Consider the following 19,922-nt stretch of genomic DNA (forward strand, 5'->3'; position numbering starts at 1 on the left):
TTTCATCACTTCATTGTGTCATCGGTCTAACAGTTGTATAGCTTATATCTCAACTTCATGTGGTTGCTCTGATCTCCAGGATAATCACAAAATTCTGTGGTATTCAGTCTTCAAAAAATAATTCGTATACCTTATCATCGTATCAGCAATAAGGTGCACTACAGAGTATTTCAAACTATTGCTGACTTAATCCAGATGGTGTAATGGCACGGTGTGCCGTGACTGTAGAAATACTTGTTTGCATCCCTGAAGGCAATCTTTTGGCTTAGGAATGTGCCTGCCCTGGTCAGTGTGTTTCATAGAGTCATGTAGGTTGGAAAAGACCTTTAAGATCATCAAGTCCAATCAGTGTGTAACACTACCTAGTCCACCACTAAACTATGTCCCGAAGCACCTAAGCTACTTGCTTAGATTGCTTGTAGTGATGTACTTAGTGAACTCATGTGCTCATGAGCTTAATTGCTTTCTGTAATTAAGAGTTTTTGGTGAAAGGTGAAATACCACATGCATTGGGCTCAGTAGGAACCTGAGATTCAGAAATCTAAAGTGCAGCAGAACACAGACAGGTGTACGCAGTAAAGCTTTGCTTGTGGGGCAAACTGTTTTTCCCATATTTCTGCCACTTTGTCTGCCAGCAGAATGGCTTGTGTGAATGTTGCAGAAAACCCATCAGACACAGGGAATCAGCTTAGCCAGAAGTTTGCTGTTGAACCTGACAAAATCAGGAGGTCCCAAACGGTAATGTGCAAACCACTTCAAAGCAGCACGTGTCTTGGCACAGAATCAGAAGCGGTTGCTGATGGTACTTGCTGCTGTTGCTAATATTGATATTCAGCAAAGGGGGAGGAAAAAAAACCCACACACAATCCAAACGTTCAAATGTTGTTTTACATTTACTTGGCTGTTGATTGAGGGAAGTTGTTGGAACATTTGCCTGAACAGCTATGCTGTGGAGGACAGTAAGCTTCAGCAATGATTGAGGTTAATTTATGATGCAGTTTGGACCAATCATCTCTTCCTTTAATAAATAACGCTGGGTCTGAGAGAAGATGCTTGTCCACAGTTATGCTTTCCTTTGCTCAAGGCTAATGCTTATGCAGAAGTAGGAGTCTGTAATAGTTGATCAGAATTAGTGAAGAGTATGAGCAGGATGTTGAATGAAAATGCAAACAGAAATGCTCTCAAAGGTTTCTTTTTCTCAGGTCGATTTCTTAATGTGGTGTTCCTGATTTATGATATATGTATTTTTTTTTAAGTTGCATAAGGTGAGAGATCATTCTGAATTTGGTCTCTCTCTCTACTTTGCTTCTAACTTTTCCAAGTTTGCTGCTACTTAGCAAGTTTTAGAAGTGTTCTTTCTTCAGAGGGTCAGCTGTGAAGGAAGAATCTTGGAGAAATTTAGCAGCATCACTTTGATGTTAGTGGTTGTACTTTGCTTCTCCTGAAGGTCTTGAATCCTGAACTGGGCCCTGCCAATCGCTTCTGGTAGATCCATCGGAAAGTTTCTGCTCCCCAGTCTGCAGCTTGTCACGTACAGTCTACCTGCATGACATCTTCAGTAGCCCAGCTGTAGCCTTTCATCTGAATCACTAATCTAAAACAAGATTGGGAATTTTTAGTAAGGTTCCTTTGTGATTTTATTTGTTCAAGATCAACGAACTCTACTGCTTGGGCACCTACTTTATGGAGGCACTTACTAATCCTAGCTTCCTTATGAAAATACCATAAGGTATTGGTAATACTATACAAAAATGGTTTATTCTGTATTACCTTCTCAAATCCGAGTTGTTTTTTTCCTCATAAAAGGACGTTGTTACTTGTGTTATTTTCTGGATTTTTATAAATTACTAATTGTATGTAAGTTAAAAAATACATATATATATACGCATATCAAAGTGTTTGTTTTCAATGAATGTCCTTTCGCCAAACTAAAAAGACATGCTGTGCCTGTCCTAAATTTGTTTTATGTTAGCATTGAATACAGTTTGGTCTCTCTCATCATCATCTTCAGCTTTTGTTTTCAAACTTGCATGTGTCCCATATTTTAGCTAAGGTAAATACGACCATTTTGCAGTTACAGAATGATGCTGTGAAAATATCTTGAAATGCTTCCAACATGGTATCAGTTTTCCCTCTTAGTCAGTCATCCAGCCAATGTTTTTTTTCCTTTGTTCATGCAGCCATGTTTGTAACTTCACTGAAAGTCAGGAATTCCTCTGCCTGGGGCATGATAAAGGCCTTAGTATCTCTGTATTTCATCAAGGAATCATTTTACTAAGCTCTGCTATCTCAAAGTAACCTTGGTGAGCAATCATGTTGGTTAAAAGTTGAGAAGACTTCTTAGAGGAAAGAAAAGTCTCGCAGTACTAGCAAATCCATCCATGGAGTCATACTTAAGTTATGTGAAAGTGGTTGTATTTACTAAAGTTCAACTTTCGCACCAAGTGGAAAAAAAATAAAATGATAATTGCATTAAATGTCCTTTTCAAGAGAAACAACCCTTCTGCTGTCTGGGTTCTTTAGCTGCCCTGTAACTCAAGAGTTTGCTTGTTCAGATATGAATTTCCTTTTGCAACTTATGTACCCCATATAAATATATGTGAAAAGCTAAAAGCATGAAGTGACAGTTAAAATGCACTAATGAATTGTAGATGCAGGCTTATTCTATGGAATTGTGATCTTTCTTTGTTCACAGAATGAGAAGTTGTGTATCATCATCAAAACTGGCTGCCCACAGCAGGGTTTCTTTAATACATGCAGTTTGTAATGATTTTCTCCAAAACAGAGAGTTGTCATCTTTTCTGTCTCTTTATTTCAAAAATAGCGGAATATGTGCTAATCTATATGCACGTGTTCTGTGTCTAATTAAACAGAAATAGCTCCATTCATTGTTGTTTCTGGTATGAGCTGAGATGCTTGGTGTCACTGGAGAGAAAGCATTGTAGCTCCTGCATTTAGGTGATTATGTGTATGTATGAAAGGCTTAAATCAAGTCTGGTTTGGTTTTGAACGTCAGAAGAAAAGAAATAGCTAAACACAGTGGTTTTTTTGTTTTGTTTTTTAATTCTAGCAAAGCTGCATTGACCTTTTCGATGCATTGCTTCAGTTCTTTCTGATCTCTTCAAGGATAGCCAATAATAAGTTTTGTGATTTTTTTTTTTTTAAATTGCTTCAACATTAGAAGAACATCTGTTAAATAGTAATGAATATAAGTATCTTTCTCTGGTTTAGTTTAGGAATAAGATGTTTGTTTTTTTTCTTTCATCTCTTACAGCTTGACAAAGATGACATGGTATATATGGAAGCATATGATAAGTTGCTGGAATCTTGGCTTACTTTGGTACAAGATGACAAACATTTCCATAAAGGTTTCTTTACCCAACATGCTGTTCAGGTCTTTAATTCTTACATTCAGTGCCATCTAGCTGCTCCTGATGGTACAAGGAATTTGGTAAGCCCTTATAGTGGTAGTTTCTGATGATAATATGGAGTAACTAACCCATGTGGAGATTTTGTTGTTGTTGTATACTTTATTATGTAGCTCAAGGGAGCTAGTATAAATTTACTACTTGTGGCTTTGAATGGAAATGAAAAATTTGCTGAATTTGTTAATCAGAGGTCATTTTCCAGTCTGTTTCTCTCATTATGAAAAGGAAATGAAGGAATACAAAGTTGGAAGTTACTTTTAAAAATAAATAAAATAAACCTGTTAGTAAAATTGACGTGTTTCCTGCTGGTCTTCCCTATAGATGCAACGACTAAACTTCTGACCATCCTTCTCTGGATTTGGGTTATAATTAAAGTCTTCAATGAAATCGGAAGCCTTTTATCCTGTTATTTCCCATACGTTATCTTCAGATTATACTTTTGAAGTGTAATCTGAGAAAATGTAGAATGACTATGCTTAGACTAAAAGAAGCATGAAATACTATGCGGTTCTTCTGGATAAAATGGTACATAAATTCCTTACTGAATTTTTGAGGTGGCTGTTCTCAAGAAAACTTAAAACTACCTCAGCTATCTCTTGGCCCTCTGAGAGAGAAAACCCGTTAGTCTCTTTGCCAGGAGTATGGATCTTACTGAAATAGATTGTGGTGCTGAAACTTGGATGTAGATGCTGAATGTATTAATTACTGCATAGATTTGATTCGTTAGCTATATAAAATTGATCTCTTAAATTTGATGCTATGCAAAGATCTCCAGGGTACCTCATTCTGAAAAGCCCTGTATAAAACCCATGTCTAGTATCTTGATATGTAACAGATGGTAATAACAATGCCAAACAGAGAGGAATATTTCACAAGAGAACTTTGAATTCATATCAGGCGGTCTTGACATAGCTCGTATACACAGGTTAATTCATGTCATTCTGTGAGATAAGTCATTTATCCCATGGGTAACCTTTTAAAAGCCACAGCTGGCATTTTAGAATGCTTCTTGTTCGATATCAAAGCAGTAACAGGAACTTTCAGTCTCTGCTTTGAGAGCAGAGACTCACTCTTCAGTAAACAGCTGCAACTTTGAAGTTGCAAAAGGAGAATGATTTGCTGGGTTAGATAAAGAAAAGATGGGGTAAAAGCACTTTAGGTAAGAAAATGTGTTTAGATTCAATTTTCCAGAGCCTTTGTAGAAACAATATGTAACGATAGCTTTCTCCGTCACTTGTATTTGAATGGTAGTTGTGTAAATTCTGTCATTCGTCAAGAGATTTTTGAAAACACTTCTAACATTGATATGTGATTTCTACATATAAGGGATCAACTCTTCAAGAAAATAAGCTCTGATTACTAGGTAGTCTTAAAATATAGCCAAGGCGAGAGGAATCTCATCTTGAGATATTTTTATTTTGCCTTCTATTTTTTCTGAGGTTGTAGCATTTACTTTTTAAAGGTGTGGTTTTTTCAAACAATAAGTTATAGAAAATCTTTATTGAAAGAGGTGACGTTCACTTTATCGTGAAGAATACTACCTCTCTTGTAATTTATTTTTAAGATCTCAGAGAACTGGGAACAGTATCTTTGACTAATGAATAGGACGAAGCAAAGTGTTTAAAATTGTTCTTGGCCTGATTGCCTGATTATATATATGATTTGAAATCCAAGTGTGTTTTAGAAGTCTCCTGGCCATTGGGTTTGCAGACCATCTATGTGAATGAGAGTCATTCAGTACATCATTTTGTACCTCTAGCAGTGGATGCTTACCAGAGCTGATTTATGTATGTGGTGCAAAGAAGCTGTTTGCTGCTTTCCAGCCTGTGCTTATAATGAGTATCAATTTTCGTAACTCTTATATTTGACTTTTTTCACTAACAGTGAATCTTTTGACTTGAGAGCACTGTTGGAAATGGTAGCAAATATGCAAGGAGCTGATTTTGCTGATAAGTTTGTGAAATGCTGATTTCAAAACAATATAAAGTCATATTTACTTCTCTATTTACTTCATCTGTATCTAATTTGGCACAAGCCTGTTGTGTATCAGTGCAAAACACCCTGGAAGAAAAACCCAAATTTACGTAGAAAAGTGTGGTGGTGATAAGTTTTAGCAAGTGTAACATTAACTGGTTGCTTCTAATTTTGTTGAAATAACATCAGACTGCCAATGGTGTGGCCTCTCGGGAAGAAGAAGAAATAAGTGAACTGCAGGAAGACGACAGAGACCAGTTCTGTGACCAGTTGGCCAGCGTAGGCATGCTGGGAAGAATTGCTGCAGAACACTGTATACCTCTTCTTACAAGGTATGGAAGAATAGTATGAATGCAAATGAATAAATCCACCAAATTGGAAGAGCTTGACTTTGCTGAAACAATTTAAAACCAGTGAAGTTATTTAATTATTTTTTGTCCACAGTTTATTAGAAGACCGAGTTACAAGGCTCCATGGTCAGTTGCAAAGACATCAGCAGCAGTTACTTGCCTCACCAGCATCAGCCTCAATTGACAATAAAGTGCTTGATGACCTGTATGAGGATATTCATTGGCTTATTTTAGTCACAGGTAGGTGAACAGTGTTAAATAGCACTTATTCTGATATTGCTGTTGCACCTGGAACATCTTAGGAAAGAAAAATGCTTGCATTGCAAACTACTTACGAAGTTTTTGTCTCACTTTCATCTGCCTGCAGTAACATGAAAATTATCTTTAAAAGATTAATGTAATCTTTTCATGAGGTATGTCCTTTGGAAATTCCCTCAAGTAATTTTGTCATAGACTTCTGAGATCCATCTATTCAAGAAATTAGCCTGTTCGTGGTTTCAGTTATATTGTCTGGGCTCACATGACTTAAGGGAACACACATGAGATCAGGATAGCAGTGTTACTCAGTGGTGCGAAGAATCGAGTAAGTTCCAGAATCTCTCAGGATTGATGATCCATGTCCTGGCTTTTTGCTGTGTTTCAGGGAACTTGAGTTTAGAACATTTTTATTTTTGATTTTTAGGTGGAACTATCTTACATCTGTTTGCAAAGCGTAACATCAGCTAAGACAGTGTCTGTATTTTATTAGGAGAAATGTATACTTTATGAAATATTTTGTGGGGTCTTTTTGAATGTCTGATGTTTTAGTTGCTCTCAGATGTTGGCATAAATGTGTTTATAATATTTTTGTATCGCTGTAGGATGAAGTTTATATTTGTAGCTCAGATGATTATGAGATCAGACACTGAAAACTATGACTAAATCTGGAATTAATATTAATTATCTAGACACCAGAGTATTTTACTGTGAAAACCATTGCTTTACCTGATCTGCTGTTGCTATGCAAGGAAAACTTTATTATAGCACGTTTGTTTGGTGTCTGAAAGATTCTATAGATTTGAAATATTAGCAGAGTAGAAGTCTCAGATGAGATGGACTCAGTAGGGAAGCTGTAAAATTGAACAATTTTTATCACATAACTGAAGGAGAAAAAAGTGACCACAATGTTGTAGAATATTCTTTCAGGTACCTGAATTGGCTGTTATTCTTTCACACAAAGCAAAGCTCTTCTCCCTCTTTTATTATTTAATTTGGTGGTTTATTTTTCAGCATTAGTTTACTGTCGCTTTAGGTTCTTTTTTACAGAATGGCTTTAAATATTCTGAAGTTAATTATACATATTTAATCGGTGTTAGTCAGGGGTTGTATAAACATTTGATTCTGGTGTAATGTCTGCAGTTAATCCAATGGACTCTCTAATCAAAAAGCTCTAAGTTAACATAGGGTAGAAAGTTGTGATCATTCTTTCTTTTTTTAATGTAAGGCTACCTCTTGGCTAATGATACTCAGGGAGAGACTCCGCTAATACCTCCAGAAGTAATGGAATACTCCATTAAACATTCAGCTGAGGTTGACATCAACACAACACTTCAAATTCTGGGATCTCCAGGAGAAAAGGCCTCTTCCATCCCAGGGTACAACAGAACTGATTCTGTAATTAGGTAAGAATGCGTCATGTGTTAAGTATGTCAAATACTTTTTCAGAGAAAAAGTGAGAATGTGAATGGACTTCTGTGAATTGAAAAAAAAAAAAAAAAGCCATATGTAAACACTGAACATTGGAAATGAAATGTCTCTTTTAACTAGTCTTAAAGTAAAGGCAAATAATTTATAAGAATGGTTTTATAACTGATCTATTAAGGCAATGCTATAAAAGAAAAGACAGAAAAGATGAAGTGATGTTTATGTATATGTGTATATATATATATATTTTTAGGATGGAGATAGGCAGAGAGATTACAGATAATGTTTCAAGTCAAGTTGACCTAGGGGGAGGACTGAAAGGAAGAAAAAGTATGGCATCAAAACAGATAAAACTCAGTTGAGATGGGATGGCAGAAATGACTAGCTTGATGACCTAATAGTTGTAATTGAGGACATGATCTACCTATTAAAATAAATAGAAATACTTTATCACTACTGAAAGCCTGTCTTTGATCTGTTTGTTACAGAAAGTCCTTAAAACGACTCAAATTACTTAAAAAAAAAAAAAAAAAAAAAAAAAACAATTGTTTTTAGAGCAACACAGCCTATAGTATGTTATCAAAAATTTTCTGTCTATAATGTCGTGATTTACTGCCTCAGCTTGGCAGTAGCAGCTTTGGTCTTCAGTGGGGGGAAGAGTTGTTGCCCCTTACGTACACATTATTATTATTAACATATTTAAGGAATAGCATAAGGGATTTCCGTTCTCTTTTTGCAAGAAGGCTGATGCCCACAAAGGAGTCCTCGGTTTGAATCCTCAGTATTCAGAAGGCTCAATTCAAATCTTTTTTTTTTATTGGCATGAAATACTATTTACCCAAGATTACTTGTGTACTTAACATTTTCTTCTGGAAAAGGCTAGAAAAATGGATCTTCATGGGCAGTTAAGTGCTTCACGGGCTAACACATGTAGAGGTTTTAATAGTGGTCATTGATGACAAGCCTGGCAGCTACAGGAACTGGTCAAAACCCAGAATTTCTGATTGCAATGTCTTAGTGCAGATGGGATTAAAAACAGAAATAGACCACCACCAGCTCATAAATTGCTTGAGGACTAGCAAATTCTTACCAAATTTAATTGAGGTACTGTAAAAGCTAATATTAAATATAGTTTTCTTGACTGAGTGTATTAATGCAATCACTTGGTGGTCTGCTACATCATGTTGTTTCTCTGTGGTAATGAAAAAGTAAGAAAAAACTGGACATTGCTGTAGCTGTATCATACTGCAAAAGCTGCATGATTAGGCCACAATTTGTAACGAAGGAGGTGGTTCATGCAGGAAAGGGAGAATCAGTTTTTCCATAAAGCTTTTCAAACATTACAGGTAGCGGTACATGTGTCTGCGTTCCCACAACGTCAGAATGCTTGTCGGGATTCTTCTGTTGCAGTGTTTTTGAAGTCAAAGATCACCTTATATTCTGACTTTGTGGAGGGTATTTGCCATTTTCTCTCTCTCCTTGGATTTAAAGAAACAAGTTAACTGCTCTCCACTTCGTTAGAGTTGAAATACTTCATTATCCTGTTCCTTCCTCATATTTCATGAAAAAATAAGTGTTTCGTAGAGTCACACTACTTTTCCAAAGAACACCCTCAACATCCTTGTTGTGTTTTAAATCTGCAGGTTGTTATCGGCTATTTTAAGAGTGTCAGAAGTAGAATCTCGAGCAATAAGGGCAAATCTCACGCACCTTCTGAGCCCGCAGATGGGCAAAGATATTGTATGGTTCCTCAAGCGTTGGGCAAAGACTTACCTCCTGGTGGATGAAAAGCTGTATGATCAGGTAAGGATATAACCTTTATGAATGAATTGGTGAGTATTAGCAAAAATATTCTTGGAATGCAGATATCAGTGTAGCTATCCTAAGGTGCAGTGATAAAGCATTTTTAATATTGTATTTGGGGTTAGTTTTTAAATTGTTTGAAAGTAGGTGTTTTCTTCCTTTATTTTTCATTATAAATATAAGTTGTTAGGGGACCCTTCTTGCACATCTTGGTATAAATGTGATTTTTTTAGCTAGTAGCATCACAGTAGCATAGTGCTCTCTCAGGTTGTATAGCGGGTGAAATTCACCTACCACAGCAATTTTATAAACTACATCAGATCTTACAGTTCATCTTTAATACAGTGGTTGCCCTTGATGAATGATTTATTGAGTAACCTGGTCGTAATTCTGAATTAGATATCTAACACCATCACTAGGTGGTATATATAAGCTAAAATCATGTTACTTTCTCTCCTCTCCCTATTCTCATATGTTCTCATTGTATATATCATGATTTCTATGATGCGTTCTTTCTAAAGGGCAACATTTTATCGTGTTTGGAAAGCACTAATCATGATTATACCTTGATCCTGATTTTGCTTATACAACTAACTATACTCCAGCTAGCTAATGGAGGCCACTCATGAAAAGGTCCTGTTGGCTCTAACTTCTGAGAAGGAAGCCGCCGCCTCCTCCCCTTATTTTCACTACTGAAGCAACTAAGAATACTAACGCTTCAGGAGCCCTTAACAAAGTTAGGGATACTGAAGACTTGTAATGAATTTAAATTATATTATTCAACTTGTAGCAGAGCAAAGATATCAGCTGGGAAAGAATTGGAGAGCATGAGACAGGGTGTCTAGGAAATGTACACGTTTAGTTTGTGTTGGCATGTGAAAGAGGTTGAACACCTCTTTTTAAATCTTATACTCAGTCATGTATATATTATGAATTTTAAAATCAGAAATGGTGGTGTGCTGACAGGAAGCCCCTGCACAAATATTACAAAGCTTTTGGATTTCACTCTTACACTTTTTTTTTCCTGAAGATAGGCAAGCAGGCAATTTCAAGGAAGCATATTTTAACGTACCAGGACCAGAATGTGACATCTTCCCTAAAATCTGTGTAGATTGAAGGAATAATGCAGAAAGCAGATGTAGAAAAGACTGCGATGAAAATAAATTCTTACAAGATTCAAACTAGATCAAGAGTTAGGCTTATTTTGAGTTATTTTTATCACTTTATTTTGAGGAATTTCATCATAAATTCATGGAAACACTTTTGGGAGATGATTTTTTGGTATCTTTCTCTTAATTTTTAAAGCTTCTGAACTTTCCTTGGCATTAAAAGCTAGACATACTTAAACCTGCTATTGTGATGAGGTTGATACTTTTCTTTCTTTTAGGTGTTGTGCTTAAAATTGCAAGATAAATTTGGCAAAGATTTTTCTGTTACAGGTATTCTTTGCCTTCGTCTATGTAACTTTTGTGTATTTTAAGTAGGGAAGAAGTGACAGCCTGAAAAGAATTTGCTGACTGATTACCATACACTTTGAGGTTCTGCCTTCTGTAAAACTCACTCATTTTAATGCTTTTCTTATAGATAAGTCTGCCATTTAGTACAGCATTTGGTGCTGATACTGAGGGTTCCCAGTGGATTGTGGGTTACCTTTTAGAAAAAGTGATCAGTAACCTGGCAGTGTGGAGTTCAGAGCAGGACCTTGCAAATGATACTGTACAACTGCTAGTAACATTAGTGGAAAGGAGAGAGCGGTAAGTTGCTACACCTCTGGAAGTCAAAAAATTTCTTTTGCTTCCTTTAAATTTTTTTGGCCAAAGTAATCCAGATATGGGGCACTTTATATTCATGTCTCTGTAAGTCAAATTACTTTAGTAACGTACTATAAATGGAGGAAAAAATTGTCTGACCAAGTGAGGAGTGAGACCTAGATTTGACAAAACATTAACCTAATCTTTATTATTATTTATCAGTGCACTCTCCTTCCCCTACCTTTGTGCCTCACACAAACAGTGAGAAAGGAAAATTCTCCTGGTCTCCACTCTTATTGCAAGGATTTTTGTTTGTTTGTTTTTGTTGAACAAGTTGTTTCAGATTGAGTTCAGATACTGGCTAAGCCAGTATAAAATATGTTTAATAAACCTTTTAAAGAAAAAAAAAATAGGGTTTGGTGGGTTCAGAGAAATTTCAGAAATTTCTTTGGTATTACAAACTGTGAAGAAGAAAATTCTTGAATGTTTTGCTTCTGTGAATTGACATGCAATCATGCATTCAGTCTGAAAGACTGGAGTTTGAGGAGTTAAATGTTTGAGGAGAATTTTTTTAAAGATAAATAAAAACCACAGGAGCTAGTTTTGGAATAAACTGCTTATTTTATCATGACATAATGAGACTAAGCTTTTAATCCATTCAATATATCCATTAACTATGTGTCTGTCTGTCTGTGTGTAAAACTAAGTACTTCCCTGCTTTTCTCCCATATGAATTGAGCTACTTTCAGAGTATACACTTCAGAAATTTTATGGTTGAGACATAAGATGAAAGTCAAAAGGCAATTTAGCCTTACAATAAAGGAATTAAATTAAAAAATAAAAATAAAAATCTTCTGACAATTGCTAGCTGCCTGATGCACTTTGTTCATACAATTTTTGGAGTATTTTCTTTAATCAAAATATTTTTCCCCCTTCTAGGGCAAACTTAGTTATTCAATGTGAAAACTGGTGGAATTTAGCTAAACAATTTGCAAGGCGAAGCCCTCCCCTTCACTATTTGTCCAGTTCTGTGCAGAGAACACTAATGAAAGCTTTAGTTTTAGGAGGTTTTGCTCATATGGATACAGAAACAAAACAACAATACTGGACAGAGGTAAGCTGTTTTGATGCTTCTGTTACCCTAATTTTTGCAAGTAATAAAACCAAAGTTTGAAGTTAGTTTAAGGAGTTTTATGGTGATGCAAACTCGGCATCACATACATAATATACAAAATCTTCACATTTTGAACATCTAATGCCAATATTTTTTTTAACGATTTTCTTTGAAGGGCCATAATTTTTTGGCAGCTTATTGGTGTTGTCCTTGATATCTAAACCGTTACTACCTAAACAGAAACAACTCAAAATTACTTGGGGATTCATGAAATAGCCAGTCTAGCAGTACACTTGGAAGAGACCTTTTGTGAAGGTTAAGGGCTTTCATCAGAGTTGTGCCATTTCGTCTATTTTAATTTCGTGGTGTTTATGAATTATTCATTTATTCACTTATCGATAATGACAGTAAGACTAATGTGAAAAATAATGAAGCTTCTCGACCAGCTTTTCTGTGCCCTGGTTCCATTAGTGCTCAGATATTTAATACTGGAAAGGTTGGTGCTCTAATGCTTCCTGATCACACTTCAGCTGCACCACATTAGCTTTGAAGTTTGAAAAGCACTGTCCTTCTGAGAGAAGCTTATTTTCATTAGGAAAGTTATGAAGTTAGTGATTGAAGGTAAGGTGATAAGGCACTGGAAGTAATTGGGGAAAAACATTTAACTGTTCTATGGAAATGTCTAAATTGGTTCAAATTGGGTTAGTTTACAAACGTAGTCACATATGCTGATTATAAGAGAAATTGTACTACCAAGAATTGTAATAAGAGAAAGATAATTGTGAACATGATTTTTAATTAATGCTTTCATTGCTGACCTTTTGTTGCTAATACTGAATCTGGAAAAGAATCAAATAATGTGACTCAGAGAAAGTCCTTGTTATTTGTTTAAACACTACAAAATAATATTAAATATTTATGGAGGTGCTCATTTTGCAAGCAACCTGCAGGTGATGGTGGATAATGAGAATCACTAATCACTAGCACTTCAGTTTATGTTAATGTGACAGAAAAATAACATAATTGAGCCATTGCAAACTAGAATTGATTGATTGTTGTACTGCTGTGCTAAAAACAACTCATCTGCTTGCTGAATTACTTAAACCTCAGATTTCATTCCTGTAATAATATACTTATTTTAATGTGACTTTTCTAAAAAAAAACTAAGGTTCTTCAGCCACTTCAGCAGCGATTCCTGAATGTGATAAACCAAGAAAACTTTCAGCAGATCTGCCAAGAGGAGGAAGTGAAACAGGAAATCACTGCTACGTTGGAAGCACTCTGTGGCATTGCTGAGGCTACCCAGATTGATAATGTAGCAATTCTCTTTAATTTCCTAATGGACTTCCTTAATAATTGCATTGGATTAATGGAAGTATACAAAAACACACCAGAGACTGTTAATCTCATAATAGAAGTCTTTGTTGAAGTTGCACATAAACAAATTTGCTATCTTGGAGAGGTAAATACAACCAAGAGGGGAAGGAGGAGAAGTGAGTGTGTGTGTGTGTGTGCGCGCGCATGCATTGTACAAAATAGCAGAGTGATTTTTGTATTCTATACGGAAAGAAACCCTGTATGCTTACGTCACTATTCTGTCTATATAGAAAGAAATGCTCTATGGTCACATCTGCTAGAGGAATTCCTTTGTTTAAAAAGATACACTCCCAAAGATTAAAAGCAGGACATCTAGACTGTTCTCTTAGCAATAAACTTGACCGTAATTCATCACCAGTCTTAACGTGCAGGGGTGGCAAGAGTACAGACCGTGTTGAATGCTTACTTAACCGTACCAAACTTCTCTGAACGCTTGTGTAGCAGAGTTGCAGTACTGTTTCATATGACAAATGCATACTGTAGAGATGCTGCTTTGGTTCTAAACAGTGCATAGTGGTTACCAAGAAATTATCGGGTAAAATGAGTTGATGCAGGCTGCTTACATTTTTGCACTGTTGGCTAATTTTGCTCTTGCATCCAGAAGCGATGGCTTTTGCATCTAGGAGAAGCCTACTTCAATATGGGTATGCACAGAGTATTATGGCTCCAAATTTTGATAGCAGAAGTGAGTCCCTTAGGGATCTTGTTGATAATTTTAATCTGGTTTGCGAGACTGGTGAGATGTGTCAGCCTGGCCCAAGTCACTCTTTTTTGTTAAGATTGAGGAACTGATAAAAGTAATGTTATAATGTTTGTCAGTAGCGTGTAAATATATGGCTGTAAGTGTTCTCAGTATTTAAGATAGCTGTTTCCTTGATGATTCTGTGTGTGGTTGTTATGAAAATCCATATTATAACTGAAATTAAAACCTTCAGGTATCATCAACCATGTAGCACCATCTTAAAGCAAAGGGTGTCACTTTTAACATATAAAATTTTCTTGTTATCTAATGCTGTTTTCTAGGCCAAAGCCATGAACTTGTATGAGGCCTGCCTAACTCTGCTCCAGGTGTATTCCAAGAATAATCTAGGTCGGCAACGGATAGATGTTACAGCAGAAGAAGATCAGTACCAGGATCTCCTCCTTATTATGGAGCTTCTCACTAATCTTCTATCAAAAGAATTCATAGATTTCAGTGATACAGGTATGGAGGAATTGGTAATTGCTGAGCCATAATTTGTATTCTAAACAGTTAAAAAAAAAAAAAAAAAAAAACACAACACACAACAGCCGTCATAGGGCATGAGTTCAATTCAGGTAAATTGGAAACTCGAGTTCAGGTTTGCTCAGGATATGAAAATTATTTATTGTGCAAGTAGCAAAGGAAGAACTTTTCACAGTACGGTACATCTTCCAGTATTCAGAAATAACTACTGCTCTTGTAAAATAAATAGGGCATATTGACAACAACAACTTAAAAAATGAATGCTACAAGTCTGAACACGTAGTAGCAGAAACTACAGAGAAGTCAGATTAGCAAATTACTGCAAGAGCAGATGGGTTGTCTTTGTAGTACAAGATCCTAACTTTGCAAAATGCTGAGCTCGTGAAAATTGTCAAGTGAAAATGTGTCAAGTTTGAGGGTTTTCTGTATTCTTCATTCACAGAATATGTGTTGTAGTATGTAGGAATGGGTTAGTTTTTTATTTTATTTTTATTTTTTTTCCCAGCCTGTTGCTTTCTTCTGTGTCTTTGCCACTTCATATTCAGGACTAATGCAATTTTATCAGCCACCTCTAGCTTTTAGCTGTGTTGCATTGCTTTTGAATAAGTTAAAACACATTTGCACGATTTATTTCTTACCATGCCCTATACTGTTTGCACAGAAGACTTGCTCAGCAGCAAACTGAATCTGCCTACATGGTTTTGATCTTTTTCACTGCTGTTCTAAGGCACTAAGGTTTTGAAGGAGAGGGAACCTTGTACTCTGAAATTCAGTGCATCTGTCTCGTTTTTCTGTTCTGTATGTACAACACAAAAATGCAGAACCAAAATTAGACTTTGTCCATCAAGTGGACATCTCAGTGCCATCTTACACATTCTTTTTGAGATCAGACATTGGTTGTTAGAAGCATCAAAATACTGTAAAAAAAATGCCATGAAACTAAGGACTGTGAATACTACCTAAACATAATACCCAGATATCAAATGTATTGAAACTTCTCTGGTCGCTATTATTAACTTAATGCCAGAATTATAAAAGTAAGGTCGTTGGTAGTCACTGGGAAGTACAGGTCTTAACAGGAACTGGAGAAACTTGGCAAGTTCTAAATTACAGAGTTTTCTTCAGTAACTTCCTCCATTTATTTCTTTGTGTTTATAAAATTCACATAAGTATATATTACAATGTATACTATATAGAAATGTACAGAAAGTAGAGAAATGCTAGAATATTTTGCTCACTGTCTATTTCTGCAAGCATGAAGCAGATATCACTAGAAACAAGTGTAAGAGAGTTTCCTTCCATTCTGTAATGGAAGGGAGCTCTCAAAGTATCTCAAGTGTTCTGGTTAGTATGCCATCTGGTACATGTGATTATGAAATGCTTAGTCCTAATGAATATAAATATAGAGTGATGTGGCAGTCTCTACTCACTAAGTTTCTATTTTAATACAGTGCCTCGTGTTTTCGTTTGGGAAGAGTGTGATAGTCCTATCATTAAAAATGTCTTTAATAAAGAAATGTGACTCTTTCTTCAATATATTTGATCCTCTTCTTTTTTACAAAATATTTTTTCTTTTCTACAGATGAAGTATTTAGAGGACATGAGCCTGGGCAAGCCACAAATAGATCTGTATCGGCAGCAGATGTTGTCTTATATGGGGTTAATCTAGTTCTGCCTCTAATGTCCCAGGATCTGCTGAAGGTAAGTATATTTTCACATGTAACTGCTAGAATGTGAAAGGTTTATAGTAATGAATTCCCAGAAATGGGTTCTAAATTGCGCTTCACCTCCACAAGTTAGATTTTCTAGGCTTTTAAAAAAGTAAATAGCTTCTCTAGTTATAGATACCATTAGAAAATAAGTATTTTAACCTGTGGAAACACATGTTTGGAAGGCCTAAACAAATATTTTTTCCCTCTAAAAGCAAGTCTGTGCAGGTTAACAATTAGCCAACCCTGAAATGTGGCCTGTGGAATCATTTTTGTGATAGTGTCAGAAATGTGACAGGAAGCATCAGCAGTGATATTAGTCAAAACAAAAAATAATGTGGGAGCAAATTGCAACTCTAATTATTTTTGCAATGCTTTCATTTCATAGACAGCAGGTTGTCAGTAGGACAGTAAAATCTGAAGCAACCAAATGGCAGTATTTCATTGGGTTACACTATGCTAATATTTATTTTGAATCAGGGGAAAAATTCTGAAGGGTAGCTCAGTTGTCCCCTCTTAATAGGCTTTGGTTCTCACCTGGTAGCACCCACTGAGCATGGGAGCTACCTCCATTTTAGATAAATCAAGTCAAAGGATGTGCCCTAGGAGCACCCCTCTTGTTCTCCAGACGCTAATGAGGGTTTTACTCCACGGGACTAGACTTGCTCATGTGTGAAGAAAAACTCCATGACTTTGTATGGAGTAGATGCTGGACACCTGTCATCAACTTAAACATTTCTGCTTTATCAGTCTGCATTTATTGCACCATACTTTTTGCTAATATAGCTGTAGACACTGATGATTGAGGTTGTTGCCTAGAACTGTCTTTTCTTCTTCAGTGGAAAGCATCAGATCTGTCTCTTTATACAGCTGGAAATAACATCAGGATAGAGCTATGTCGTTCTAAAATGCCCTTGTTTTTCTTTTGACAGTTTCCATCCCTTTGTAATCAATATTACAAATTAATCACTTTCATCTGTGAGATATTCCCTGAGAAAATTCCACAACTTCCAGAGGACCTCTTTAAGAGCCTGATGTACTCACTGGAGTTAGGGATGTCATCGTATCCTTTACAGAGTTTGAGAGTGTCTAAAAATCTTAGCTTCCTTTATAAAGACATGTTAAGTCTTGGTTCTTTTTCTTTGCATTTTTTCCTTTCCTATCTATCTCTGTATCTATAGTTACACATCCATAATCTACTCTTCCTCTCTGCTCTCTGGCGACTGAGAGTTTCACTGTAGTGTCTATTGAGATTCCAGTACTAGCTGAATTTCCTCCTGACTTGTTGCTTGAATGCAGTGTTTAAGTGGTTTAGCGTGTAAGTTTTTTCTGGCACCCATTCCTGCCTCCTCCATTACTTCACTTCAGAGTGTGTAACTTCATAAGCCTTCAGCTGGTATCCCAAAGCCATTCCTGAATTAGTTTCTCAGCTGGTAATACAAAACACTGCTGCTGTTCTATTGGGCTGGCTCCAGAGCATTTCCTGTCACGTTGCCAATGGGCTCTCCCTCTTACAACGGGAGTACCATTTTCACTAATCTGTGGCACGTGTCAGAAACAGATGAGCTTGACCATAAGGGCCTCTTTCTGAAAATGTTATGTCAGAGAGGGTTATGTTACTTTAGGGTATGTAGCTAATAAAAGAAAGCAACAAAGTTAGAGTTCTTTTTCCCCTTTTTTTATTATTTTATTAACAGCTTTATAGTAAAAAGACATTTTGAAACATAGAAGCATTTAAAGTATTTTGTAGTGATGCCATTGGGAAGTTTTGCCACAATTTCATTGAAATCTGACATTGATTCTTTAATGCCTGTTATCAGAATGAGTTCTGAGGTTTGCCAGCTCTGTCTGGAGGCTGTAACACCGTTAGCAGAACAGTGTGCAAAAGCACAAGAAACAGATTCAGCTCTCTTTCTAGCAACAAGGCACTTTCTTAAGGTAAGACAGCTGTTTTCTGTGTTGTGTTTTGTTTTGTTTTTTGCATACAGGTGGTGTCAAGAGACCAAATAGTGATAATATCTGACTAGATTAATGAGCATCACACACAAATATTAAGAAACAGCCTGTTACCTAAAGAACTGGCAGTTGAAGAAGAACATGGAGGACCAGAGACATTGGACTGTGTTACAAAGAAAGATAGAGGTGTAGAGGAGAAAATGACTTTTCACCATTCAGCAAAAGATCTGAGCACCTCAGAATGCAATTTACTCTTATTTATGCTCTGTACTTGAGTTCTAGAATGACTCTGACAGTTTCACCACTTAAATTTACCGTGAAAGCTGTCAAATAAAAAACCGCCAAGTAAAAGGCTAGGTAGAGTACTAAAACGAGGCAGAAGAGCGAGCATAATTCAGTATACTATGAAGAAAGGAAAATGCTGCTATTTATTCAATTTATCCAATAAATTATGCTTTTTTCTTTTAATCCACTATCATACTTGTCAGTTTCCTTTAAGAACCATCCCCTCTGTCTCATTACATTTCAGATTAATCTGGTAGCAGCTGGCTTCTTGCTAATTGCAAATGAGGAAAAAAAGTAATTGGGGAACTTGTAGACTTATCTCCTGATTTCAGTGAATACTTCAGTTTTGCTTAAGACATATTTTCTTATCGAACTGACATTCGGACTTCTCATTAAGAGCTCGTCTCACTGAAGCTAAGAGAATAAGAAACACCTTAAATAATTTTATTTGTCTCTTTATTTCTTCTAGGTTAACATAGCTTTCCGCCCTTTCTCAAATTTTCACTTAAAGTTTTAAAATCATTCTTATTTTCTATTCCCTGTTTGACTTTCTGTGAGCTGTACGAGGTTCCAAAACTTGAGGAACAAATTCCTGGTTTTTACTGGAAGAGCAAAGGCTTTTTTTCATTCTTTCTCTGAGTTATTTGCAGCTTTTGTTGAAAAATACAAGAGATGTTGCTTCTCTTTGAAGACCACATATAAATCAACAATAGGTTTCAGTGCTTTGAGGCATGAATTAGTGCCAGTAAGCCAAAGCTCAACTTCTAAAATAATTTAGTTTCCAATTACCGATGCTTAGATTTAAAGAAGAAAGAAAGAAACAAAAATCTTGGATGTTTGTGAATACACATTCATTACTATTATTGGAAGTGAAGATACAAGGTTCAACAGCAGATGTTTATAAAGCAGGAAGTTAAGTTTACACTTCTGAAACAGCTTTTGGTTTGTGATTTCAGATGGTCTTTGATATGCTGGTACTTCAGAAGCACAATACAGAAATGACAACTGCAGCAGGTGAAGCATTCTACACATTAGTGTGCTTGCATCAGGTATGACATTTAAACACTTAAGAACACTGAAAACTACTCACTTTTTGATGGAGAATGGTCAATTACTGTGCATTTACCAAATTGTAGAATCATTCAGGTTGGAGGGACTCTCAGGAGATCTGTAGTCCAACTTCTTGCTCAAAGTGGGGTCAATGCTGAATTCAGATTGGTTTGCTCAGGGATTTTCCCAGCTGTGTCTTCAAAACCTTCAAAATGAT

General features: G+C 36.1%; 1 protein-coding gene across 1 annotated transcript in view; it reads left to right on the plus strand.

Annotated features, from left to right (window-relative positions):
- The window catches only part of XPO4 (exportin 4), an 81,708-nt gene that overhangs the window by 52,606 nt on the left and 9,180 nt on the right, over nucleotides 1–19,922 (plus strand). Inside the window, exons 10-22 of the mRNA XM_066989773.1 lie at nucleotides 3,275–3,451; nucleotides 5,592–5,734; nucleotides 5,847–5,992; nucleotides 7,236–7,413; nucleotides 9,079–9,238; nucleotides 10,823–10,992; nucleotides 11,929–12,103; nucleotides 13,272–13,565; nucleotides 14,504–14,684; nucleotides 16,288–16,406; nucleotides 17,347–17,477; nucleotides 18,235–18,352; nucleotides 19,612–19,704. Of these exons, the coding sequence (XP_066845874.1) occupies nucleotides 3,275–3,451; nucleotides 5,592–5,734; nucleotides 5,847–5,992; nucleotides 7,236–7,413; nucleotides 9,079–9,238; nucleotides 10,823–10,992; nucleotides 11,929–12,103; nucleotides 13,272–13,565; nucleotides 14,504–14,684; nucleotides 16,288–16,406; nucleotides 17,347–17,477; nucleotides 18,235–18,352; nucleotides 19,612–19,704 (2,085 nt within the window). The remainder of the gene's footprint in view (nucleotides 1–3,274; nucleotides 3,452–5,591; nucleotides 5,735–5,846; nucleotides 5,993–7,235; nucleotides 7,414–9,078; nucleotides 9,239–10,822; nucleotides 10,993–11,928; nucleotides 12,104–13,271; nucleotides 13,566–14,503; nucleotides 14,685–16,287; nucleotides 16,407–17,346; nucleotides 17,478–18,234; nucleotides 18,353–19,611; nucleotides 19,705–19,922) is intronic.

This window comes from Anser cygnoides, chromosome 1, assembly GCF_040182565.1.
Source record: "Anser cygnoides isolate HZ-2024a breed goose chromosome 1, Taihu_goose_T2T_genome, whole genome shotgun sequence".
In the NCBI taxonomy this organism is placed as follows: Eukaryota; Metazoa; Chordata; class Aves; order Anseriformes; family Anatidae; genus Anser; species Anser cygnoides.